This window comes from Letharia lupina, assembly GCF_014066315.1.
Source record: "Letharia lupina isolate WasteWater1 chromosome Unknown contig_20, whole genome shotgun sequence".
NCBI lineage: Eukaryota > Fungi > Ascomycota > Lecanoromycetes > Lecanorales > Parmeliaceae > Letharia > Letharia lupina.
The window spans coordinates 888128-912878 of record NW_023502989.1 but is presented as its reverse complement, the minus strand read 5'-3'; the positions used below and the strand labels follow the sequence as shown (position 1 = coordinate 912878).

At 48.4% G+C, this 24751-nt stretch overlaps 8 protein-coding genes across 8 annotated transcripts; 5 read left to right on the top strand and 3 right to left on the bottom strand.

The window, feature by feature from the left end:
• Positions 1-429: 429 nt before the first annotated feature.
• Positions 430-4403, top strand: HO133_005126 (uncharacterized protein; the record flags this gene model as incomplete). The annotated part of the gene is made up of 4 exons (XM_037296038.1): positions 430-861; positions 919-1067; positions 1121-4147; positions 4199-4403. The coding sequence occupies 4 exons, from the start codon at positions 430-432 to the stop codon at positions 4401-4403; spliced, it is 3813 nt and encodes a 1270-aa protein (XP_037148736.1).
• A 158-nt stretch (positions 4404-4561) lies between these two features.
• On the bottom strand, positions 4562-8092 carry HO133_005125 (uncharacterized protein; the record flags this gene model as incomplete). The annotated part of the gene is made up of 4 exons (XM_037296037.1): positions 4562-7194; positions 7246-7420; positions 7478-7678; positions 7736-8092. The coding sequence occupies 4 exons, from the start codon at positions 8090-8092 to the stop codon at positions 4562-4564; spliced, it is 3366 nt and encodes a 1121-aa protein (XP_037148735.1).
• A 301-nt stretch (positions 8093-8393) lies between these two features.
• Positions 8394-10954, top strand: HO133_005124 (uncharacterized protein; the record flags this gene model as incomplete). Its single annotated transcript, XM_037296036.1, has 7 exons — positions 8394-8465; positions 8525-8619; positions 8676-9464; positions 9516-9851; positions 9899-10089; positions 10141-10324; positions 10762-10954. The coding sequence occupies 7 exons, from the start codon at positions 8394-8396 to the stop codon at positions 10952-10954; spliced, it is 1860 nt and encodes a 619-aa protein (XP_037148734.1).
• A 630-nt stretch (positions 10955-11584) lies between these two features.
• HO133_005123 (uncharacterized protein) lies at positions 11585-15234 on the bottom strand (the record flags this gene model as incomplete). Its single annotated transcript, XM_037296035.1, has 11 exons — positions 11585-11749; positions 11803-11905; positions 11964-12620; positions 12669-12742; positions 12882-13067; positions 13114-13207; positions 13264-13823; positions 13874-14621; positions 14668-14781; positions 14866-15092; positions 15148-15234. 11 exons carry the CDS (start codon positions 15232-15234, stop codon positions 11585-11587), a joined length of 3015 nt encoding a protein of 1004 aa, XP_037148733.1.
• A 569-nt stretch (positions 15235-15803) lies between these two features.
• On the top strand, positions 15804-16180 carry HO133_005122 (uncharacterized protein; the record flags this gene model as incomplete). Its single annotated transcript, XM_037296034.1, has 2 exons — positions 15804-16021; positions 16084-16180. The coding sequence occupies 2 exons, from the start codon at positions 15804-15806 to the stop codon at positions 16178-16180; spliced, it is 315 nt and encodes a 104-aa protein (XP_037148732.1).
• Positions 16181-16308: 128 nt separating this feature from the next.
• On the bottom strand, positions 16309-17523 carry HO133_005121 (uncharacterized protein; the record flags this gene model as incomplete). The annotated part of the gene is made up of 1 exon (XM_037296033.1): positions 16309-17523. One exon carries the CDS (start codon positions 17521-17523, stop codon positions 16309-16311), a length of 1215 nt encoding a protein of 404 aa, XP_037148731.1.
• A 1120-nt stretch (positions 17524-18643) lies between these two features.
• Positions 18644-19312, top strand: HO133_005120 (uncharacterized protein; the record flags this gene model as incomplete). The annotated part of the gene is made up of 3 exons (XM_037296032.1): positions 18644-18670; positions 18732-19068; positions 19185-19312. 3 exons carry the CDS (start codon positions 18644-18646, stop codon positions 19310-19312), a joined length of 492 nt encoding a protein of 163 aa, XP_037148730.1.
• Positions 19313-21693: 2381 nt separating this feature from the next.
• HO133_005119 (uncharacterized protein) lies at positions 21694-24619 on the top strand (the record flags this gene model as incomplete). The annotated part of the gene is made up of 5 exons (XM_037296031.1): positions 21694-22963; positions 23021-23200; positions 23253-23715; positions 23767-23984; positions 24039-24619. 5 exons carry the CDS (start codon positions 21694-21696, stop codon positions 24617-24619), a joined length of 2712 nt encoding a protein of 903 aa, XP_037148729.1.
• Positions 24620-24751: the final 132 nt, after the last annotated feature.

Genomic DNA, 24751 nt, shown 5'->3' with positions numbered 1-24751 from the left:
ACTTAGAAATTGGGTATCAGGGGGGGGCCGGCTTGAAGGCTGATAAGAGAGCAGGACTATGATTTAGAATTAGTCTGGCGAAATGACGACCCATTGTGATCTGAGTGTCATTGCCCAGTGTAGTAAAGACAAAAAACAGTACAGCTTGTGGCGTCCGAAAGGCAAGACGGCGAGACGGTGAGGCACTCCGAAGCGCGCGGTTACTCGTAGCGGCTGATTTTGTCTGCGCAGAATGTAGAGTGCTTGGCCAAACATTTCTGTCAACAGCCTTGCGACGTGATTTGACTCTCAATCCAGCTTTATTTTGATGCGAAGCATGACACATACGAATTATCCACGTCTAATATCCCTGCGGTCCCTCGTGCACCGGCCACATTCAGTCTCGCCTAGTGGTCTCGACTGGAGTATTCCAAACACTCCAAGCATGCCATGAACGGCACTCCTCGCCTTCGTTCGGCCTATCCATCCACCCCCGTATCCGGACAGAAGCAGTCTGGTCACGGCACGACCTTTGCGGGGCTCCAGGGGCCTCGGTCTCCCTTACCGCCAGCCACATCCCTCAACACCAATGCTCCTACGCCTATGATTCCGTTTACAGTGGTTGATGCACCCTCACAGAGGCTCTACGTTGCGCTTTTCTATGCTGCATTGACCATATGGAGACTGTACGACTATTTCGGACTGGTCTCGGACGAGGCAGAATCTCTTTGGAAGTTCATGAAATGGCTTGCTATCGATTCTGTTTTCCTTTACGGCTTGCCCGAACTCCAGATCCCATGGCTGCAGTGGTCATCCTCAATGACTGCTATCCTGGTCATACTGCATACTATGCTCAATGCGCTTCTCATGTTCCGCATACCAGTTCGTCTAGCCCTATGCTCAAACAAGTTCAAGAAATAGATGCTTACGAATTGATAGATTCCCGTCACATCTTGGTTCCTAGCATTTATGAAAGTTATGTATGACAGAGAACTTGCGGTTTCAGAAAGAAGTGTTAAGCCAGCTTCCATTCTCCAAAATTCATCCCTAATTCTGGGGAAACAAATCATCCACATATTGCCAGAGGGGTACGTTTGTATTTGCTCAATATTCAGCAGCTGACACAACTGACTCTGAGCAGCTCTGCAATGCTGAATCCGGACCAAAGCCCTTTCTGCATTGGGAACATGGAAACTTCCGTCGACCTGCCCATCCGCATCAATCAAACAAATCCAATATCAATCGAACTACTTAGAATCGACCTCGACACAAACGCCCACGAGACAATCATTGTGACGATCAAGCAAATCAACAAATTGAAGAGGCAAGCAAACAGAAATTTTGCGAAGAACGATCGCACAAGCCCCCGAGTCCTGCATTACCCAGTCAAGGAGACTGGCCTCTATAGGCTCGAGAAGGTCCTTGACGAGTCAAAGCTCGAGGTACAGAGACGCCTTTCAGATACACTTGTAGTCCAATGTCCAAGGGCGATGGTGAAGACCACAATGCAGGACAAATGCAAAGGGGATCTGTCGGACTTTTATCTCCAAGTGGAGGCAACACCTCCATTGAAAATAAAGTATAGCAAGATGGTGAATCGCAACGATAAAGACCATGTTCTTCTAAGTATACATCCGGAGAACTTGGTTTCGCCATTAGCTCGACAACGAACTTCAGGTACTCTGGTCTCGCTTGATTCACCGGCTGACATGGACCTCTCTTGGGCGCGGGCTCAGACTATCGATGTACCGCTCAACGAGTCACTTGGCGTCAGTGGAGGCTGGCAGTACTTGGTTGATGAGGTTCAGGACGCTTGCGGTAACGTCGTAAATTATTCCGATATACGCTCGTCGTCGTCAGGCCCACAGAAGGTCTTGAAGGGTCATCAATTGGAGCAGCACTTCACTGTGCACGAGAGACCTCGGGTCGCATTACGCGAATATGATTCGCAGCACCCAATCAAGGTCGAGAAGGGGAAATCCAAAATGCTCCCAATCCATCTCAGCTCGACAGGATCCGGCAAGCTCGAAGACGCTCCGTATACGCTTTCCTATCTTTTCACCCCGCAGGAAGAGTTGCTTCCGGACCAAAAGCACTCAAGCGCAGCAACATTTAAAGAGATAGTCGTCTTGGATACGAGTCGTGGACTTGAAATCCGTGAGCCAGGCCTGTATACTCTGCAGTCTGTTGGTACCATGTTTTGTGCCGGGGAAATCATGGAACCGTCGTCTTGTTTGCTTCTGAACCCCCCCGAGCCAGATCTCGCAATCAGTGCCGAGACTATCCCCGACAAATGCGCTGGTAGCTCCATAGGCCTCTTGGTTGATCTTGACCTGTCTGGAACTCCACCGTTCCACGTTCATTATAGTATCAGACGAGGTGGAGGTGGGGTCACTCCGAAGATTGAGAAAATTGACCGCCTGCATACGCAGCTTGAGTTGAAACCTTTGCAAGCAGGTCACTATACCTACCAATTCAGCAGTATCAGCGACGCCGTATATGGTGGTCCTATATCTTTAAGGCATAAAAATATGATCTTAGAACAAGATGTCAAACCCCCTGCTGCCGCACGAATCCTGGACGCGCAACCGAAGCGGAGAGCTTGTATCGAAGAACCAGTGACCTTCGCTATTCAGATCTTGGGCGAGCCTCCATATATTGTTGATTATGAACTTGTCCACCGTGGTCGACGACAGAAGTATACAGCTGCCGACATTCAGGATAGCATCTACAGGCTTACTACCGAGCCTCTGAGAGATGGCGGAGAATATACGCTAGCATTGATAAGTATTACAGACCGATCAGGATGCCGGATTTCTCTCAAAGAAGAGGCAAAGGTGGAGGTCGGCTTGCAGAGACCCAGGGCTACATTCGGTCACTTGGAAGGCAAGCGAAGCATTCAAGCTCTGGAGGCCAAAAAGATCCATCTACCTCTCAGGCTGCAAGGCGACCCACCGTGGACTGTTGCTTATCGCAACAGAGACGACCCTATGACACAGCCAATAGAAAGAACGTTGCGCGACAGTAACGATCATATCGAAGCCACTGCTGAGGGGACATATGAACTCGTTGACGTCCGGGATGCCCACTGTCCAGGCACTGTAGACATGTCTGGCCATCAATTCAGCGTATTTTGGATCCCCAGACCCTCCATTGAGATATCAGAGAGTCCTCTGGTCATGTACACCAGGGGAACGCATGTGAAAAAGGAAGTCTGCGAAGGTGATGAAGACGTGACGGAGATCTCCTTTACTGGTACAGCTCCCTTTAACGTGGAGTACGAGCAACGTCATAAGCCTGACCATGGCTTACAATCTATGAGCCAAAAAAAATTCAGTGCGGGCTTGAGCATGGCCTCTCTGAGAATGGAGACCTCTGAAGCTGGGACGTACGAATACAAATTCTCGAAGTTGGGAGACACCTCGTACAACCATGATCCTCGAAAATTCACAACTTTAACAGTGCAGCAGATTGTGCACCCCAGACCTTCTGCTCGTTTCACGGAAGCCGGCAGGACGTATAAGTATTGCCAAGAGGAGGAAGCAGGTGACGAAGTACTTCCAATCAGCTTAATAGGCCTACCTCCGTTTCATCTCGAACTCGAGATCAAACACTACGCAAAATCAAAGCCCGAGCTCATTAATGTTCCCAACGTTGAGACCAATCGTTACAATTTGCACATTCCACATAGAGTACTTGCACTTGGAACCCATTCCGTTGTCATTCGCAAAGTTCAAGACTCTCGTGGCTGCCAGCGTACGACGGACTTGAACGCCCCGCACGTGCAAGTCAGCGTTGCAGACATCCCAAGCATTTCTCCACTAGAGGACCAGGAGGATTACTGCGTCGGCGACCGTATCGCATACACGTTGTCAGGCACTCCTCCCTTCAGTGTCTTCTACACATTCCAAGATCACGAACGAAAAGCTTCCGTCCCTTCAACAGAATTCAGACGCATAGCCGAAAAGCCAGGAATCTTTGTCGTTACAGCACTTAGTGATCAGAGGAGTACTGACGCTTGCAAAGCGAAAATAAAGATCACAAAGGTGATACATGAAATGCCCAGCGTCAGGGTTAGCAAAGGAAGGACAGCCACGGTGGATATTCATGAAGGCGGCGTTGCCGAGATACTCTTCGAGTTCGGAGGAACGCCACCGTTCCTTTTCACGTAAGTGCTTGAAGCCCATCCACTGCTTGACCGGGCTGAGAAAGCGTCCAGCTACACGCGCAGTACGACACCGCCCAAAGGCAAGAAACCGGAAATGCTCGAAACCAAGAATGAAATCTCCCACGAGTACAGCAAGACAATTCGGGCTTCAGACGAGGGAATGTACGAGGTGGTCTCGATTAAAGATAGATATTGTGCTTTCTCCAAGCAGAAAGTGCCAGACAATTCGGGTCAGAGGTTATTGACCAACAGATGATTCGGATCTGATCATAAAATCATGTGGAGCGAATGTAGCATACAACATAGCGGGCGCCGGGAAAACGATACCAGGAACATCTGCTTGCTTTCCTTGGGCATGGATCGGCTGAGAGTGGTTATTTTCAATGGATAATCCTGCCTTGATTGCCTCATACTTCATCGCTTGAGTTCTATGCGTGATATTATGTCCCCTCCAAGCCTCGCAATATCATGCAGAGTCGCAGTCTTGTTGATATTAAGCTGAGAGCCCTCATCGTCTGACCGCACAACGGGCTTCGTAGAATACGGTAAGTTTACCTTCCACGGCCTCGGTCCAGTCTGCGGATTCCAGAGTCCGGCAATAAGAGAGCCCTCATGCTCGTTACTAAAGAATAGAGCGTTGCTGCCATATATCGCCCTCAGCTCGCCCAATAACAGTTGTACTGGATCCACCCCGGAAAGACTCTTATCCTGATCAGACTGGACATGCAAATTCTTAAACACTGAATGCCTTCTCCTTCCATTGTTGATCCTGGTAGACCTCGGGTTGAGGTAAATGACGAAGTCATAATCCGACATCGAAGCTACAAAGAGCGCTTCAGGTTCCAGATCCGTCGCCTGCTCCTTCATCATGCCACACGCTGCTTTCGCCAGGCTTGTGAACCGAGCCGCTACGACCTTCGATGGGCCGAGTTCAGTCCATGTGATCCCACTGGGATCTAGATTCGAAGCTGCAAAGATAGCAACTCGATTCATAGCCGGATCGATCTTTCTCCACGCTTCGAAACGCAGATTGATGGCTTCGATCTCGAAGCTAGTCATTTCACCATTGAAATCTACAATCAGAGGTTCGCTTTGCCAGTCCCATTTTGATACAGACGTCAACGTTCTAAGGAAACCTGTCATGACACTGCCAGGGACAGACCAGGGATACGGATGCACAAAACTTCGGACGGTGAGAAGCTCGATCAACTCGTCGCTGAGATGACTTGAGAGCATGTGGGAGTCCCGCCATTTCTTCATTAGGCGCACGGAGGACGAGAGGAGTGGAAAGCGCGTGCTCAGCGTGCGCATAGACTGGGTGTGGATGGGCGCGTGGATGAAATCGCGTTTGTAGGTCGAGAGTGCGGACGCGGTCTCTTCTCGGCTCGCTGCGGTGTGCGAAGCGTCTCTCAAAACCCGCTCAAGGAGATTGAGTTCGCGCTCATGGTGAATGTGGAGACGAAAGAATGCCCCAGACGGGTAGTGAATGTCAAGAAAAGCGGCATTAAGAAGACTTCGGTTCCAACTGTGTAGCCCTATTCGTGCTATTAAACCACTGGTCGACTCTTCCAGAAGCTCGCCCATCTTGAGAAGAAAAGCTATTTTGGTCGTCTGGACAGCTGTGATATCATCGGGCCACCGGGCGGAGCCTTCAAATTGGACACAGATATTTGCTGGTTCCATCTGACCTTGAGAAGGATGGAGAGCGGGAATGCTCAGTGACGAGTATCTCAGCTGGGCATCCGCGGCAGAAATCTGTCGAATCTGGAGCGGCAAGCCTTCAAGGGCCCTCACGTCTTTCTCTAGGCTCTCATAAGCACTCATGACAGGCCGGAAAAGTGTCGATGGATCGTTCATTGCCGATTCCTGACCGGAAAGTAAGCGATCAAAAGACTGTCCAATAAGCTTGATACTATCGGCTGCGTCTTTCCCTAGATGCCGTTGAACAACATACGCCACTATTTGCTTCAACACATTGTCCATTGGATCTGAAGTTGACCATATCAAGCTTTCCAGGATGCTGCCGTCTTTGAAACGCCGCAACTCTGCCTTGCCACCCCAGAACCTGCGAAACTCTGCGGCAGCTACTTTGTTTTCTGCAGAAGGACCTCGATCGACAGTGCGACTGATATTCGCAGAGTCAAGTCGAAGTCCTATCTGGACTTGACGGAGACCCTTGGTTGAGTTTTGTGGCGTTGTAGCGTCCCAAGAAAGAATTGGTGGTGGTTGTACGTGCAGTAGTCTGACTCTGTCACCTAGTCCCGTACTCAACGCCTCATGTAGTCTTTGACAAAAATATGTTTCGTCGTTGAGGGCATCTGCCATCTGTGATGCTGGTCTCGGCACTCGGCTTGTACGCATTTCTATGACACAATCAAACCTCTGCAGCAGATCGTCGACTTTTGTAATGAAGCAAGCGTCGAATTGGTCCGAAAGCGGATCATTGAGCAGCTTCAGTGTGACGGTAGCTTCATGCTTCAGTGTTGCATACGACCACGGCGTCATTTTGAATAGTATGTTCATGCCTCTTTTGCCATCGAATAGCGTTGGCCCGTCACGATCGACAAGGGTGATATTGTCAGAATGCACGAGAACAGGGCTCGCTATCAAATCCCTGAAAGACAGGAATTGCAACATTGCTTTGAAGAGCTGGTAACTGTCATAGCCACGCGATAATATTGGCTTTCCTTTAGAGCCGCCCCCCTGCAAAAGTAAAGCCATGGTGCAGGCCCATTCGAACGATCCAAACTCTCGACCCAGGCCACGTTGCCGCAGCCACACACTACCAAGTTGACACGCGTCAGAGAAACCATCCGACTGCAATGACGACGCATGTAGATACTTCAGATAGGCTAGAGAAGAGCACTCGGATCTCAGTGACGCATTGTAGAATGGCGTTGGCATGTTGAAGCTGCTACCTGGAGAAGAGACCCCACTAGTCGTTGCACGAATGCAGTTTTTGTCGGGCAGCGTTTTGGAAATGGGAAATAAATCTCCATCAGCGGCCAGAATGATTCGAATCTGGTATTTTGATTTTGAACCACCATCTGCGAGCAGTGAGCAAAGCTGTCCCTGGGTTCAGAATCATGAGATAGTACCTTGCAGAAAGGTGATAACGATTATAGGCTGCAAATGGTTGTCATTCTGGTGAGCAAAATCGACAGCGTATTCGTCTTCTTGAGCTTCTTCAATACCGCTGGCAATGCAGGCCAAATAGTATGCCCTTTTTTGGAAATACCTATAATTTAGATAGTCTTTTTCTTGGAAGATATGCTTTTATGCGCATTAGAACCGGGAAACCAGAAGGAGCGGGCAAAGCAGCCGTCTCACCGATGGCATAGTGACCGCCAGATCGATCCCTAATTGCCCTCCCACTTGTATAGCTGTCCTGCGTGCATAACTGCCTACAACATTGATATTCGTTGGCTTGGAATAGGTCAATGTGTACTTTGCGTCCATTGCGGGCCGGGGTTGGGGGAATGGGATTCGGACTTTGTGGGAGTTAAGCTGTTCGCGCTCCGCATCTAGAATCTGTGCAAACATCAGGCATTTGACGGACTAGATGGGAGAGAAATGCGAATTGCATACAGGCTTTGCTTTGCGATTAGGGATATGCTCTATGACATCTTTGAGCTTGCGAAGAGAGTTTTCCATTTTGACCATGCGGCTTTCGTCATTAGGTCGCACCTTTGCCAGGAGCTCATTCGCTTTCAGCTTGAACATGTTTGAATCATATGTACCGCTGCTCCATGATGTTTTTGCGGTTCTTTTTGCTTTGATTATGGTGTGACCGCTTCGAATAGCTCCATTCCCTAGGACAAAGTCGTTGTCTTCATTGGATGAGTCTTGGGACCAATCGCCACCGGCATCCTGTGCGTAGGTATTATTGCAATCGCCTCCAGATAGGGGAGACACCTTCCTCTTCTTAACTGCAGGGAATGCCATGGTGTAGCAGTATTTTGTACGGCGCTGCTACTTCAAATTCCCTCATTGAAAATTGATGGAATTTTGGAGCCATTATTGCGTCGGGCCCGGTGGCGCAGAATCTTCCGGGCCGTTCCGCTGTTATTCTACCGTGGTGTATCTAATTAAGGTACCTTAGGTACCTGTAAGGCTGTGGTGGTCGGATAAGGTACCTACGGTATTTGAACTTCCCTGGACCCTGAGTTCGTGGTCCTCCGATTTTCGGCTGCGAGTCTGTAAGTTTTGACGATTTTTCTTATAGATTCACTTTCTCTAAGCAAACATGGCCACTGCCACCACCGCAAAAATGCTGTCCCTTGAGGTCGGCGAGTCAATTCCCCCTAACACGGCTCACGTGAGTGATCTTTCCTTTACATGCGACTCAGCGTCGCTGATTATGACGCACACGACAAGGCGGTAAGCGTTTCCTTGCCAACATGGAAGGCCAATGTTGGTTATGAGGAGGGCGAAGATTGGGTATTGAGCAAGATGAAAACCGGCTACCCCCGGTCAGTGATCCAAGCATGCCATTCGATTTCGCTCTTCTAAAGAGCCTGCCTTGCAGATTTTTCATTCATAAAACAATCGAGGCATTCGCCGAGGCAATCGTACAGCGGCACGGCTCCCCCATAGAGGAAGCATTCTTGTTCCCTTCTCATGCCGTCTCCGCGAGATGTGTTCAGTTCCTGAGGGACCAGGTTCAGTCCCTTACGGCCCACTCAGTGCGGATCGTTGATCTGTATCCGAATGCTGGTCTGCCAAATGGTGCCGGGAACTCCGATGGAGCATCCACGAAGCCAATTGTCTCGGCTGTTTTGTTTCCCCAAGATCATGCCAAGATTGCCAAGACTTTCTGGCAACACTCAGGCGATGGTATCTCTAGTCGACGAGCTGAATACTGTCATGACGCTCTCAATGAGGGCCGCTTGACGACGAAGGGAGTCGCATGCGAGAAAAGTAACGCTCATAGCTTCATATCACCAAGCAAAGGACCACGAAGGTACCAAAAGAAAGACTCCGTGGACCTGTCTGCACACAAGACAAGTGAAGCCACATACGGCCTTGAAGGAAAAGACTCAAAGCAATTTGTTGAAGAGCGTTTTGGAAGGAATCTTGATGTGTCTCTCGCGGCTAACGCTAAGCTCGCGATACGAAGACGTATTGCTGGGGCATTGACTGCTAATGTTGATCTACACGAAGCATTGAAGATGTCAAAGCCGCCAGCTCGCAAAGCCCACGTCGAAGGCTTTTCAGAAGACGATGTATACCTGTATCCTTGCGGCATGAGTTCAATCTTTAACACCCACAGGACCATGATGGCTTGCAGGGGCCCAAGAAAAAGCATCAGCTATGGGTAGGCGCTCCTGCCAAGTTTTGATGACCGCGGTAATCTGATTGAATGTAGATTTCCTTATATCGATACTCTGAAAATTCTGGAAAAATGGGGTCCTGGGTGCTTATTCTACGGTCACGGATCATCTGCAGACCTCGACGACCTGGAACAGCGGTGTGAAGCTGGTGAGAAATACCTTGCTCTTTTCTGCGAATTTCCTGGCAACCCTCTTCTGAAAACTCCTGATCTTCGCCGGATTCGATCACTTGCCGATCGTTTTGATTTTGCCGTGGTTGTTGATGAGACGATTGGAAATTTCATCAACGTGCATGTCCTACCCTACGCAGACGTGGTTGTTAGTAGCCTGACCAAAGTCTTTACCGGAGAATGTAATGTAATGGGCGGGAGGTGAGATCCAGCGCATAATTCACGGGAATTGACTGACAAAATAACAGCTCTGTCCTTAATCCGCAGAGCCGATACTATGTTGAATTGAAAGAAGTAATGGAGCAAGATTACGAGGACAATTATTGGCCAGAGGATGCAATTTATATGGAGAGAAACAGTCGAGACTTTGTTTCACGGATTGACAGGATCAACACCAATGCAGAAGCAATATGCGACAAACTCAAGGCCGCTTCAATTGGTATGTTATCTCTTACAATCGCGAGTCATATTCCTCTGACAAGGGGCATAGTTAAGGAAGTATATTATCCCAAGTACAGCGCGACGCGGGAATTCTACGATCAATATCGCAACGCCGATAAAGGATACGGAGGCCTTCTTTCAGTGACTTTGAGAACACCAGAGCAAGCGGTGATCTTTTTTGATGAACTTGAAACGGCCAAGGGGCCGAGCTTGGGCACGAACTTCACGTTAAGGTAATATCCATGGCGAAACTTGGGGGGCAATGGGCACTGATTGGTATAGCTCGCCATATGTCATCCTAGCGCATTATGGAGAGCTCGAATGGGTGGGTGATAGTTTATTCGATCTCTGCACCAACTGCTAACATACCCAGACTGCCCGATTTGGGGTCGAAGCCGATTTGATTAGAATTAGCGTTGGTCTGGAAGATTGTGCAGACTTGGTCTCCAGAATTGAGCGAGCACTGGCGGCAGCGAGCAAAACCACGGGTGTAGAAGCCTTAACGACAAATGAGAGCCTTGCGTTGAGTCAGGTGCTCCAGTGCTGATGCTCAAAGCCTCACAACGAGACACATTAGAATTACCAGAATCTTTGTCAAGACTTCAAGTCCAGATGGATGAAGAGCTCTTGCACAACATGCGAACACCTTGCAGCAGAATCTGTTGTACAGAGCGGGCAATCACGGTATGGCAGTATCTACATTAGAGAACAGCTATGAACCGCGAAAGCCAGCTAGAAGGAGGGCCGAGGCCCTCAAATTGGAGGGAACGACAATTGGGTTTGCCCACGTTCCGGGTCGCGCATTCTACGCGTTGATTAGCAAGATGGACGAAAACTCACTGCATGGAGATAGAGTTACTTGACCACTTTCACGTCTAGATCCGCTGGGGAGACTTTGCTCATCGATTGAGGCGTTACTGATGGAGTGTTCAGGTCAGCAATTACTCATCTTGAACGGAAATTCGAGTCGTGAAGCATGAGACTGGAGTACGGGAACTTTCTCGAAGATGTCTAAAGAGACAGAGAATGGGGCGAAAGTCCTACTGAGTATGAATTGCTTGCCACGAGACCCCCTTGCAAATTTGATCTATGTCGGATGTCAGCCTCTTCCGAAAAAACGCAACAGGGGCTTGGTCCCACCATCATTTCCATGCTGACATCTCTGTTGACACTATCCATGAAGACGTCGCTGCTGGTTGTGAGCGTTGAGTTACTACCAAAGCAAAGGATGACTCACAACTCATCGAGGCACCGGATGGGAGCCCCCATAGCTGCAAGGAAAAGTCAGTCGACAGAGCAATAAACAAGCTTGTGTGAGCAATGTTTACCTTCCCACATAGAGAGTAGTAAGCAGATGGTGGAGAAAGATTTCTCCCCACCTGACAACCCCTTTGTGTCACGCCCTTTGGCTCGTAAAGCACTCCCGTCAGGCTCAACCTGTCATTGCTCCTTAGCGTGGTCCTGAATGAGATTGACACACGGGTCAGAGGAATTCATACCATCAGATCCAATTTCTTCTCTTTGTGATGGGCTAGCAGCTTGCCTCGGAACCCGCGTTCACTGAGCAGGTAGAAAAATTGAACCCTAGCGCGACTTGTGATATGTTTCTGAAACCTCCTCCATCGGTCTTTCCGATTGACAAGCGTATGTTTCAAGAGCTACGAGGGTTGTCAGATAAGTATCAATGTCAGAAAGAGTTATGGTTACGGACCTGTGCAAGTTCTTCAATACTCTCAACCTCCGCTTTCGCTTGATTGAGGGCATTAAGAACTTTCACTGCATCGGCGGCAATCTGTTGTCTGCTACCTCCCGCTCTATGCAATTGTCAGAGCACGGGTTGCCAAAGGTCTCGGAGGTTAATCGATGACTTACTGCTTCTCAGCGTCTTTCAAGTCTTTGTTGAATTTATCCAACTTGAGGTCTATCGAGTCGCCGGTCTCGCCTTCGTCCACAGGCACTCGAGGGCAGAAGTAATTTGCTTTCCGTGTAAATTCATCAACCCGCTGTGACTCTTCGTCACGCTCTCCTTGGTACTGTTCTCTTTCTAGCTTCTCCGACTCGACCGAATCGAACGCGGCATTCTTGTCGCGGAGTGCAGATGACCTCTGACTTGCGCATTTGGTCGCCCTGCTCTCTGCCTTGAGAACTTTTGCTTTAGCGTCTTCAATAATGACGTCCTTGCTCGCCAATTTTTCTCTCGAAGCCCTTAACAACTCATTATTTTTGTCTTTGGCGATAACAGACTCTCCATAAGAAGCTTCATGGGTGCTCTTCTCCTCATTAGCTTCAGTAAGCTGATCTTTCAAAACATCTAGACGCCCCTCCTCCACAGCATCCTGGTCTAGGGCGTCCTGAAGTTCATCCACGATGTTTTCGGCTTGCTGCAACTCTAGTCTCAGATGCTGCGTGTCCCTTTTGTTTTTTACGATAGCCTGTTCGCACCGAGTAAGATACTTCTGCTTCTCCTGCGAACTACGCTCAAGTTGATTGAGTTCCGCTCTGAGGCTTTGAAGTAGGTCACGCTGGAAGCTAGAGATCTCAGTACTTTATTGCTGCACATATGAATAACAGGCTTACTTAATCTGATAATCGATGTCAGTCTTCATTCGCGGAGACCCCCTATAAGCCGGTACGTGCGACTGTGAAAGCCCCTGGAGCGCAATTGTATCAGCAAAGCCTCTCCAGCGTCAATTTTGCAAACTCGGAGCGAGCTCTTAGGGAATCTTTGCAGCATTGCTCTTGAATCATGTCGTGCAAACCGATATTCATTACTGACGGAGAAGAACCTACACCACCGTATCCGTAACTCATCCTGAGGCCTTCGCCAGTCTTCTTAGTAAGTGCGAAACATTGTTTCACGTTCTGTAGCCTTGCGCTGTTCATCGTGTCAATTGCAGTCCCACGATCCTGTATGAGGATACTTTGATCGACGTTTTGGCCAATAACGAGCTGTTTCCTTGCCAATTGGTTGTCGAACTAGCCGACTTAGCAACGTTGTAACGAAAAATGGGTGTTTGCTCACATCTAGAACTCTGAGCGCTGTGTCGAACCTGGGATCTGGCTCTTTGTCCGTAGTGTCGATGGCGTTGTTGTTTCCAATGATTATTGAGCATGGACTGCGCGTATGAGCGGCCTGTTTATAGTGTGATTTTGAATGGCTCAAGGGTCTTACCAACCAATTCTCTGCATAATTCCTGATAGTCTGATTTGGTCATCTTTGCTTGTGACAATGAAAGAGTTCAATGCTCCACCAAAGGACTTCTCCAGAATGCTAGACCAAAGGGGCTTGAGCAACCGCACATGATTGGCGATAGGTCCTACTGGTCGCTGTTGGAAGCCGTCGTCTTGGCGTATAGCACTGAGAAGTCGGGACATATTTGGTGGGTATGCTTGTTGTTGCTGGCCTCTGTCTCTCATTAGACTGCCGAGTCGCTCTTCGGAAATTTGTACCTCGATTTTCTTATCTTTGACAGGGGTTTGAGATTCTCTATGGTCCTTTTCAGCACGATGCCTATTATCCTCAAGAGCGGGGAGCTCGTTCTCATGATCTCGGAATCGAGCTTTGGCGGCACGAGCTTCTGCTCTCTTTTCTTCAATTTCAGCACGCCGCAGGTCATGACTTCCGCCGTCAGCGTCGCTGAGCCTCTGGTGCTCTTCTCGGACAGCACTTTCAGCCTTTTTGATTCTTTCGTCTGCAGCCTTGATTTCTTCTGAAATTTGTCTTTGCTCGGCCTACAGAGGTTTATCAGTAAGCAGGATGATCACGGGCAGAAGAGAACTACATGTAACGTTAGAGCCTCGGCCTTCAAATTGTCGAATTCCTTCTTCATCTGACCCTTCTCTTCTTGCAGAGGTGCAAGAGTGTTCGTTGTTTCTTCCAAAGCTCTGTTCGCATTCTCAAATAACTGCTCGGTCTGGCTGAAAGCCTCACTTAAGCCGGCAGCTTTCATTTCTGAGGCTGCAATCTTTTCGTCAATCCTGCTGAGCTTTCTATCGAACACGGCCAATCTTTCTTCCTGCTCCTCGACCTGGACCCACGCCATCATTTCGCCAAGATGGCGAATCCTATCTCGAAGCGTGTCTTGCCTTTCGGACAATGCTAGTAGGTTTCTTGCCTTTTGTGCTCGATCTTCGAAGACTTTAAGGTCTTCCTGCTTTTTCCACAGGTCTTGATCGATCGTGTCGAGATTTTGTTCGACAATGAGGTAATCTCCATCTAGATGTTCTAGCTGGGTTCCTTTCATGAAAAATTTGTACTTTTCGTGCGGAGTTGAACTATTGAGAAATTGCCGGGCCATATCCTGGGTCAAGACATTCATAGGGTTATCGATCTGGAGTGCAAAATAGTCGCAGATCTCTTCTAGATCACCCTTTCTTGTTGATATCAACCTTCCAGTTGAGCTCTTGAGCTTGAAGCTGCTGCTTCCGGAACGCGAGAAGTGGCGCTCGACAATGATTGCTTCGCCGTAAATTTCTTGTTGATACGCGCTGTCGCCTCCATTCTTGATCTTGACGCTGAGCGTGGAAGACCTGAGTGTGTTAACATTGCATTATCTGGCCACAATGATCTGCTTACTCCTCGCCTTCTTTGATAAAGCTCTTCAAAGACTGGCCACGATTTGTAGCTGTTGCCTTCCCTCCAAGACATATCGTGATTGCTGTCAATACGGCCGACTTACCAGACCCGTTGCTGTAATAATTTCCCAGCTTAGCATTACCCTCTTGCAGTAGGAAACCGGGTTGTCCGTTTGTAAACATGACGGGGAGAACCTACTGCCCGATGATGAAATTGATGAGTGGACCTAAGCCAATCTCTAGATACCCATGACACATGAAATTCGTGCAAGTGACAGTCTCAAGAATTCCGTTTTCCGCAGGTTCATTGTCCAACTGCTTCTTGTTCCGCAATTGGGTTGCCTGCGCTTCAAGTAGCTCCTCGTCCATCGCCTCGTCCGATACCACATTGTCCGGCTCTTCGTGGGATACTCGTGCTTTCTTTCTCTGTAAACAGTCAGTCATTCTCCACCTTTACGCACGGGGGCAGAAAGCAGCCAACCGAGGCTTGTTGGAGGCTCGACTGAGCGCTCTCGACTTCGATGATCTCGGTGTCTCCATCGTCTATGACTGATCGCTGCCGCTTCATTGGCGCCATGGAAAGCAGGAACGAAGACGCAGAGAAAACAGAAAACGCGATTGAAGAGACGCGTTTGCGCTAAGAGTGGTGCCAAGTTAGATTAGCGTACTGTATTCTGTATCGTTGCGAATGCTTGGCATCAGAAATTCTTGCGCACCCCTTACTCGTGAGCGCAATCGACCCCCAATTCATCGACTTGATTGAGACTCTCTCGAGTAACACTGTGGTTGTTGGACCACAATGAAGCATGCTACGTCGCATATGGGCTTTGAGAGGTTTGAATGTCGAGGGAGCTACTCATCACCCAAAGTTTCGGCATCGTTGCCTCTCTAGTCCTGCTAAAACACTTGATGAAGAAGACCACAGGGAGGCAAGGACATGGCTTGCAAGATTCGATGCAAACACGATCCCGAAGACCGTTTGCGAGGTCACTCTCAGCCGGTCATCAGGCCCGGGTGGGCAAAATGTGAACAAGTATGAGGCGAGCCCTTCTTCTCAACAACAACACCTACAATGCTAATAAAGAGCTTGGTAGAGTAAACTCCAAAGCGACATTGCGCATTCATACAAAAGACTTCATGCACTTAGTCCCTAAGATACTGCATCCCGATATTGAAGCATCCAGATACTACGCCAAAAACTCGAAGTCTTTGGTCATTCAGGGAGATGGAAGCCGGGATCGGACAAGTAATATCCAGGAATGCTACAAAAAATTACATGCTCTGATTATAGCGGCTGGAAGGAGTTCCGTCAGAGGCGAGACTTCGCCAGCGCAGGTAGAGAAGGTCAAGAATCTGTCTGTCTTTTCTGACTGCAACTTGCTTGGCAAAGTGCTTGGCTGACTCTTCGGCTATGCAGGCAGCGGAAAGAAAACGATATCCGACTGCTGTCTAAGAAGACGCATGGAGATAAGAAAGCCGCTCGCAAAGGGTTTTCAAAGAAGTCAAATTATTGAGGTTGTGGTAGACTTAGAGACACTTCTCATACTCAGGCTCTGGCTGGTTTGGCAACACATTGGGGACCATGCAATCGAGCAATGCCACCAACTTAGCAACTTAGCAACCTCAGCCAACCGTGCCAAGCTCAAAGTCTGCCGGAAATTGACTCCACCTTCCTAATTGTAATCCTTATCACCTTACGAACGTCAGCATCAATATCTTCTTTTTGGTACGTCAGCATCCAGGCGATGACCTGTTGGCCAAGAATACTCATAGGTCGCGCCGTCTTTGGGGGGGTTGAGATGGTTGTCAGTATCTCGAAGGACCTCTTAATGCGATCCAGGCAATCAACAAAGAGGGCCGGGAATTCTGGAGACTTGACGTCAGTCCCTATCACTGGCTGCTGAATCCAACGGATCAAGGTTCCAGGGCTCTTTGGAGCAATCGTACGCAGAGTGTCCATCATGTGGGACAGTATGCTTTTTTGACACGGTACCTCGTGGAATTCGGCGACCACATCGAAGAATTGTTGGCAAAGTTCGTTGTCTTCCTTGAAATGCCTCATAGCCGCATCAAATATTGCCATCGGTATAGCTCCTAATAATGCTGGACTTGTACCCAGCTTTACCAACGCTTCCTGCTCCGCGCCACCTCTTGGCCGCTGCCCCGACATAATATTCTCAGCAGTGATAGCGGGAAGAGTCATCATGTCCTCGTCATCGCCCTCTGCGTCCTGTCTACTCTTCTTATCTACCTTCCCACCATCGAGACCCAAAATCCGCCTCCTTCCAGCAATCTTAGAAACATGTATCATCTCCAATCTGGCATACTCAATCCATAATTTCTCGCTACTTCCACAAAATCTCAGGCCCCGTTGCATGTAGCTCCTCGCTTCCGTCATGTCGGCGTCTCGCATTGTGGCAGCATAAATCCATAATTCAGGCTTCGTAGGATGCAATCTCAAAACACTCGTAAGAATTTGCGAGACTTTCTGGTTCGATCCCTGCTTCTGAGCGAACGTAATGTATTGCATCCATAGTCCAACGTCGCCGGGAAACTTCTTGGTTGCGCGGTCTAGGACGAAGAATATGCGACGCTGGCCAGTGTGATTGCTGGTTTTGACTCCCAGTCTTGTGACACGCTTTCGACGGAGGGACTCCAGGTTCGTCTCATATTCAGCGTATCGAGCATAATCTTGTGGCTTTGATCCTCGCGCATTGATGATGTGCTCAAAATCGGAACGTTTTCGTGCGATGGAAGCGATCTCTTCCTTGCTAAAAGTTTTCTTACGTGCAAATTCCTGGAGCTCCGGAACGGACTGTTCCTGAAAGAAACGGGCTTTGTCGCTCGCCCCGGCCATCGTTGATCGATTAATGTAAAAGGGAAAAAGCTCGAACGCCGATTTTGCTACCTCTATTTTACGCCTTACTCGTATATACCCGGAAGTGCCCGATACCTGGTAATGCCCGATCTAAAATCCGATAAGTCCGGCGTAACATCAAAATGCCTATCTTTTATCAAAATTTTATGATAACTCGATATAATTATAATAAATAATACTAAACTTTTATTACTAGTAATATAAATATATCTAAGAATTTAATTTATCGTTTTTTAAACTTTATTAATCTATTAATTCGTAAAAAAATCGTTATTATCTCTTCTTCTATTACGTTTTCTTTTACTATCTTTTCTTCTATTATATCTTCTTTAATTATATTTTTATCCCTTTTATCTTTTCTATTTCTTCTATTTCTTCTATCTCTTCTATCTCTTCTATCTCTTTTATTACTTTTGTCTCTTTATTTTATTATTATTATTATAATAAAGTCTATAATAAAACGTCGAGAAGGGGCTGACGAAGGCGAAGGTGGACGAAATGGCGAAATCAGGCATGATGGACTCAGGTGCTTTCCCGGACGGCGGCTGGGAGGCTTGGCTTGCAGGCTTTTTGCTGTTTATTCTGTAGTTTTGGTTGGATTAATGGTGAAGAATCCACTTTTTGTGCCCTGGCGTTGGCCGGTTGCTAACTTGATCTCCAATTACAGCCATTGGAGTCTTCCAAGCCTTTTATGAGACGCATCAACTGTCACACTACTCTATGAGCACGATAGCCTGGATCCCTGCCTCGGAGACGTTCATGATGTTCGCTGGGGTATTTGAATTGATTCTGGAGAGCTCTCCGTGTCTCTTTGTTTGCTAGGGTCCAGTATGGGGAAAGATGTACGACAACCATGGCCCACGATATCTTCTTCTAGTTGGGTCCTTCCTGCATGTCTTCGGCCTGATGACGGCGTCGGTATCTACTGAGTATTACCAATTCCTGTTATCTCAAGGCAAGGACCTCGGTGCAAAGATGCGATGATACCTGACACTTCGTAGGCATATGCTCACCGCTCGGAGCGTCACTCGTCTTTTACCCTGCTCTCAACTCGATAGGCACCTGGTTCCTCAAAAGGCGCGCCTTCGCTTTCGGCGTCATGGCTGCTGGCAGCTCTCTTGGAGGGGTATAATTTCTTTTTTTGACCATACTACGGGTTCGAGATCTAGAAGCTGATTGAAATATAGGCGATCTTCCCCATCATGGTCAAAGGACTCGTGGCAGAGCGTGATTTGAGGTGGTCTATAAGGGCGGCGGCATTCCTAATCCTTGGCCTATTGATATACGCCAATCTCACTGTGAAGTCTCGCCTACCACCTCAGCCAAAACCCTGGAATATCATGAAATTCATCAAGCCTCTCCGAGAAGTCCCCTTCTTACTCACAGTCCTAGCAAGTTTCGCCTTTTTCTTCGGCATGTTCTTACCATTCAACTTCATAATACTTTCCGCCGAGTCCAACGGAATGAGCGCGAATCTGGCCGGGTACTTGGTCGCCGTCCTCAACGCCGTTTCAATATTCGGGCGTACGCTCCCTGGCTTCGTCGCCGACCGCCTGGGTAGATACAATGTTATGATCATCACATCTTCCTTTCGACAATTCTGGTTCTCGCTCTTTGGCTACCTGCCCGTGGCAACGTAGCCTACATACTCTTCGCTGCATTCTACGGCTTCAGCTCTGGAGCCTTCGTCGCTTTGGCACCCGCCTTGATAGCGCAAATCAGTGACATTCGTCAGATTGGTGTAAGGACTGGAACAATGTGTAAGTGATCCCAGTTTGAACCTCTCCGAAGTACTGCAATTCGAGTAAAGAGAATGGTCTGGGCAGCCAAAAATCAAGTTACCCTAGAAACATGTACAACTTCGAAGACCGTCCGAAGAAGAATTGCTGACTGGGTTGTAGTTGCTATCATCAGTATTGCCGCCCTCGTGGGAACTCCAATAGGCGGGGCTCTCATAGCTGCGGAAGGAGGGCATTATTTACACGTTCAGATATTTTGTGGTAGATATATTCCCGTTTCTTTTTTTCTTCTTGTTTCTTCTTTCCAAATTAAGAAATCTAACTTTTGAAAAGGTGTACTGATGGCGGCCGGTTCGTGCATATTCGTAGCGGCTAGGGCTAGTCTGCAGGGTCTGAATATCAAGAAGAAAGTCTGACCGCGAGTCGTTGACTGGGTAGGAGACAGAACAGCATAGGCATTCGAGGTACTGCATGTCATACTCGTAGGGCGTTTCGTTTGTCGAGGAGAAGCACCGACATCGAGGGAGATGCATTTTGATGAGCCTTTGTCTTCTGGAAGGACTTCTCGATAGACTTAATCTAGTCGTTCGCCTAAGATCGGGTAGCTGCCATGTAATGAGTAAATGTTAATTCAAGCATTACTCGTAATTTGGTTGGGAGAACCCTTGAGCGGGAAGCCACGAGACCACTTTCACCTTCACTTGAGGACTCTCACTCGCTCTTCTGCTCTTCTGCTATGCTTAAGTACACCAACCGCTGTATATGAAGGGAATGCAGAGTACAACAACGGGGAAGAAGGGGGAAAAGGAGATAAGAACTCAAAGACCTTGGATGCGTTCTGAACTCTGCCTGATTTCGATGGCTACACCAAAGTAATTAAGACACAACCCGGGGCGGGGTCCGTGGCCCAGTTTTTCTCGCGTGGTTCGGAATTCTGGTAAGGTGAACGACGCGCAGCCAAAGATCGGAGTAGGGTATCACGCGGGTGACAGAAAAGCCTGGACACTAACCTGCATTAAGCTAGGAGATCAAGGGCCGTCCCACATACAATTTCACACCCAAATTTCCCCCTCTTAGTTCATAAATGAGTGTGTAATTAGTATACCTGAAAGGATCCAGGCTATTCTAGACGGTGATGGATAAGTGACAGGCTATCAATGGAAAAACATGGTATTTACGCATAGAAATTTGGTGGGAAAAGGCCGTAATCTCCATTTGGTTAGTGTCCAGGCTTTTCTGTCACCCGCGTGGGTATTACGTGTGATGAATATTCGTATATACCCGGAAGTGCCCGATACCTGGTAATGCCCGATTTAAAATCCGATAAGTCCGGCGCAACACCAAAATGCCTACCTTTCACCATAATTCTATGGCAACTCGGTATAATCATGAAGGACAATACTGGACTTCCATTGCTAGCAATATTGATGTATCTGAGAACCCAATTTATCGTTTTCTGGGCCTTATCGGTCTACCGGTTCGTGAAAAACCGTCGCTACCTCTTCTTCTACCACGTCTTCTTCCACTACCTCTTCTTCTATTACATCTTCTTCTATTACATCTTCTTTAAATATCTTCTTACCTCTTTCACCTCTTCCACCTCTTCCACCCCGCTGTTGTTACTGCGGTGAAGCCTGTGGTGGAGCCTGTGGTGGAGCCTGTGGTGGAGCCTACGTTTGAACTTATCTACCAGCGAAGCTAGTGGCTAGCCACAAATAAGTAGGCTATCCTTCATGATATTCCACTGCATCATAGGGCCTCGATACAGTGTAACGTCTTATTCAGATAGATATGTAGTAAAATCAAAAATAATGCGCATATTTTGGTGTTGCGCCGGACTTATCGGATTTTAAATCGGGCATTACCAGGTATCGGGCACTTCCGGGTATATACGAATATTGCTCAGCATAGATTTATACCGTAAAACGTATTCTGTTACTTTACACTACTAACTTTCTTCCATGGTATCGAAGATGGTGAACACATACACTTCGTGAATCGTGATTCAATACACGTGTTTCAAAACGCGCGGAAATTCATCAAGGTACTTGATTTGTACGGAAAACGACGTCACCATCGAAGCTAATGGAGCTAGGATTCCGAATAAAGTTTGGCCGCATAACATATCATCGGCTAGTGAAAATTTATCTTAGGTTTTTAGGTACCACAAGCTCGATTTTTTTGAACCTCATCAGGATTCAGGAAATATCCTCTAAATGTGTACCTCGTCAAATCACGTTTCCAACGTTCACTTGACGGACCTGACAAGGGTTTGATTCAGTGATGAAGCTATCGACATTCACACACTGTCTTAATATCGCTAGATTTCTCCCCTTCACGCCCTGCTTGCCCACTCCTGTAGTAAATGCTGACCCATCAATAATCTGATCTCTTCCCTTCCTTCTCACCTATGACTTCCAGTCCACCATCCGAGGCGCCACACTACCGAACGGAGGCCCTGACCCCAGAAAGTCCTGTCCCGGTTCATATTCCAGAACCTCAGAACATACCGGTCTTGCAGAATCAAAATGATATAGCATTCAATCAGATGTCCACGCATATGGAAGCTCCCAATCGATCCCAGGTCTCAGCTACAGTGGGGATCAATGGTCTCCCCCAAGACGTTTCCAAGATGACTCCAAGGGCAACAGAATCCGCGGAGCCTCTTACTGACAATACCGATCAAGAGACACGTGACTACTTGGAAATAGGATCCAACTTCAACGGCAGTGGTGAACCCCCTGAGAACCTTGAAAATGGGACTCCGGAGTTTTCCAAGATTGCAACTTCAAAGAACCATTTGACCACGATCGCTCGGCCATTTATGCCTATCGGCGCCGCTGAACCTCTATCGACTAACACGCAACTTAACTTTACATATCTTGCCCAGCCCCAAAGCTACAAGCCCAGCTCAAATATCCTCCAAGATGATTCCAATTCCACTGAACGTTCTTACGTTGTGCCTGTGAGCCAAGATTCTGATGCTGGAGTTGCTGAAGTCATTGGAGACTCTGATATTCACGGCCGGACATCCGACTCAGATGTAAATGGTGATGGAGTGAACTATCAAGCTTTGTTGGACAATATATCCTCTTCCGCCTCCACTGCTCCCCCAGCAGAAAATCATTCCTCAATTACTACTGCTCCCTCAAGCATATTCAATGCGCCCAGTCCAAGCAGCGCCCAGACTCCCATCGCCACCCTCCCCATCCCAGCTGGTCTCCCTCCACGCCCACCGCCGCAAGAAAAGCCTGCCATCCACCCTAATTATACACCTGGAGAGGACATCCGATCATACCATAAACCACCTCCGCAAAATTCCAACGCCCCTACTTCATACAATGCCCAGCCAAGTAGTACATACCGACCCCCACAAGGCTACCCTCATAGCAACGGTGTTGCCCCCAATGGTCTCCCTCCTCCACCCCTGGCCACCTTCCAGCAGTCCCTGTCCAAACCCAACCAGCCACAACGTAGTCCACAAACCTCGCAGTATCGCCAGAGGGACAATTATGGAAAGAATGGAGGAAAGCCTGCTACGTCAACAAAAGAGGCCGAAGATGAACATCCACGCAAACCAGAAATTGAACGGCAATATGAGGAGTTTCTGCACGACGAGGAGATCTATGTATCCGAGGGTACATGGGATAGGTTTCCGCAGGGGTCTAGGTTGTTCGTTGGTGAGCTTTGAGCTATTCTCAGGGCCGATCTACCTCCGTATACTTACTCCGGAATAGGCAATCTGTACACCGAGAAAGTTACCAAGCGGGATCTCTTCTATGTCTTCTACAAGTACGGCAGGATCGCCCAGATCTCTATGAAAAGCGCATATGGTTTTGTTCAATACCATGACGCTGACGCTTGCTTCCACGCGCTGCAATCTGAGCAAGCTATTGAGATCAAAGGGAGAAAGATACGTAAGAGAGGGTCAAGTCCAGAACATACTTCTTGGCGCTGACATAATTTTAGATCTCGAGATATCGAAACCCCAAAAGAACACCCGCAACGCCGTTGCAACAGCTGCTGGGGACAGCCTGAGGGCAGGACACAACAGAAGATCACGTTCACCAGATTATGGAAGGGGTGGACCTGTACGTGGGTTAGGCTTAGGATCTGGCTCTGGCGGAGATCGATACGATAGAAGCGGCATTCTTAACCCTTTTGAGCGTCGTATGAGAGACGATTACCGCCCACTGCGCTCTCCTTCGCCTCGAGGCTTTCGTGGACGAGATGATTACAGAGGCGGCAGAGACAGAAGTCCAGATCGGTACTTCCGTGGCAGATCAAGGTCTCCGTATGATAGAGGTGGGCGATATCGAAGCCGGAGCCCTAGGGCAAGGGAGCTGGATGACGAAGCAGACCTCCCAATACCTCGAAGAAATCCTGGAGACGTGCCAGATGTTCAATTGGTCCTGGTGGACGAAGTTGACAGGTACGTTGTGGCCGGTTCTTTCTTAGGACAACAGCTAATTATCGTACCTAGGACGTTTGTTGCCTACATCCAGCAGTCTTTCCGTGATCGCGGGCTCCGTTGCGATTTACTTCAGCTACCTCGAGTCTCTCTTGCAGCAGTCGTCAAAAGACAGATGGTTGAAGGGGTTCAAGCGGTGGTTAAGATTTTCCGAAAATCACAGAATACTGGAAAGATCCCGTTGCAGGTCTTCAATCGTAGCCTGGGGGTGAACAACATTCAATTCGATGGTAACATATTCTTTAGACCCATGTAAACTGACTGTCACGCTTACAACTCCCTAGAGTACGAAGATCTACAGGCTAACGTTGCTGCTGAACTTGTCGTAAGAGCCAAGTCGACACATCTAGCGCCTGTACCAGCGCCCACACAGTACCCCAGTGGCCCTACGTATGGTGCACCACAGTATCTTCACCAGGGACAACCCGTGCACCCACAGCAGGCTCCACTAGGTAGTGCACAAGCTAATCTCGCAAACCTCATCACTTCTCTTGACGGGTCTTCACTTCAGCAGCTTCTGGGCGCAATGGCGCAGAATCCTCAGACACCCACAAATTCTCAGCCAAATCCGCCGCCTCTGCAGCCAGGACAATCTCAAGGTCTGGCTTCTCTATTAAGCAATATTGCCCCTCAGCAACCACCACAACAGGGATATCAATATCCCGCAGGCCCTCCGCAACAACAGAACGCGTTTTCTGGCCCTTTGTCCAATCCAACTTTCACCAACAACCCAGCTCTATCATCTCTCCTTCACACTCCTCACGGCAGACCTTCTTCTCAACGCACGCAAGCACAGCATCAGCAATCAGGCCAGCAGCAGAGTGTACAGGACATCATGGCCCAGCTCGCCAAATATCAGCAGTAGCGTGGGGCTTGCATTGTGAATGTTGATCAAAACCTAGCACATGCTCCATATGCGCATTACGGTGCCATTTTAGGTATGTCTTGACGACGTTGTCCAGCAGTACAATGATCGGGATCCCAACAGTCCTTCGAA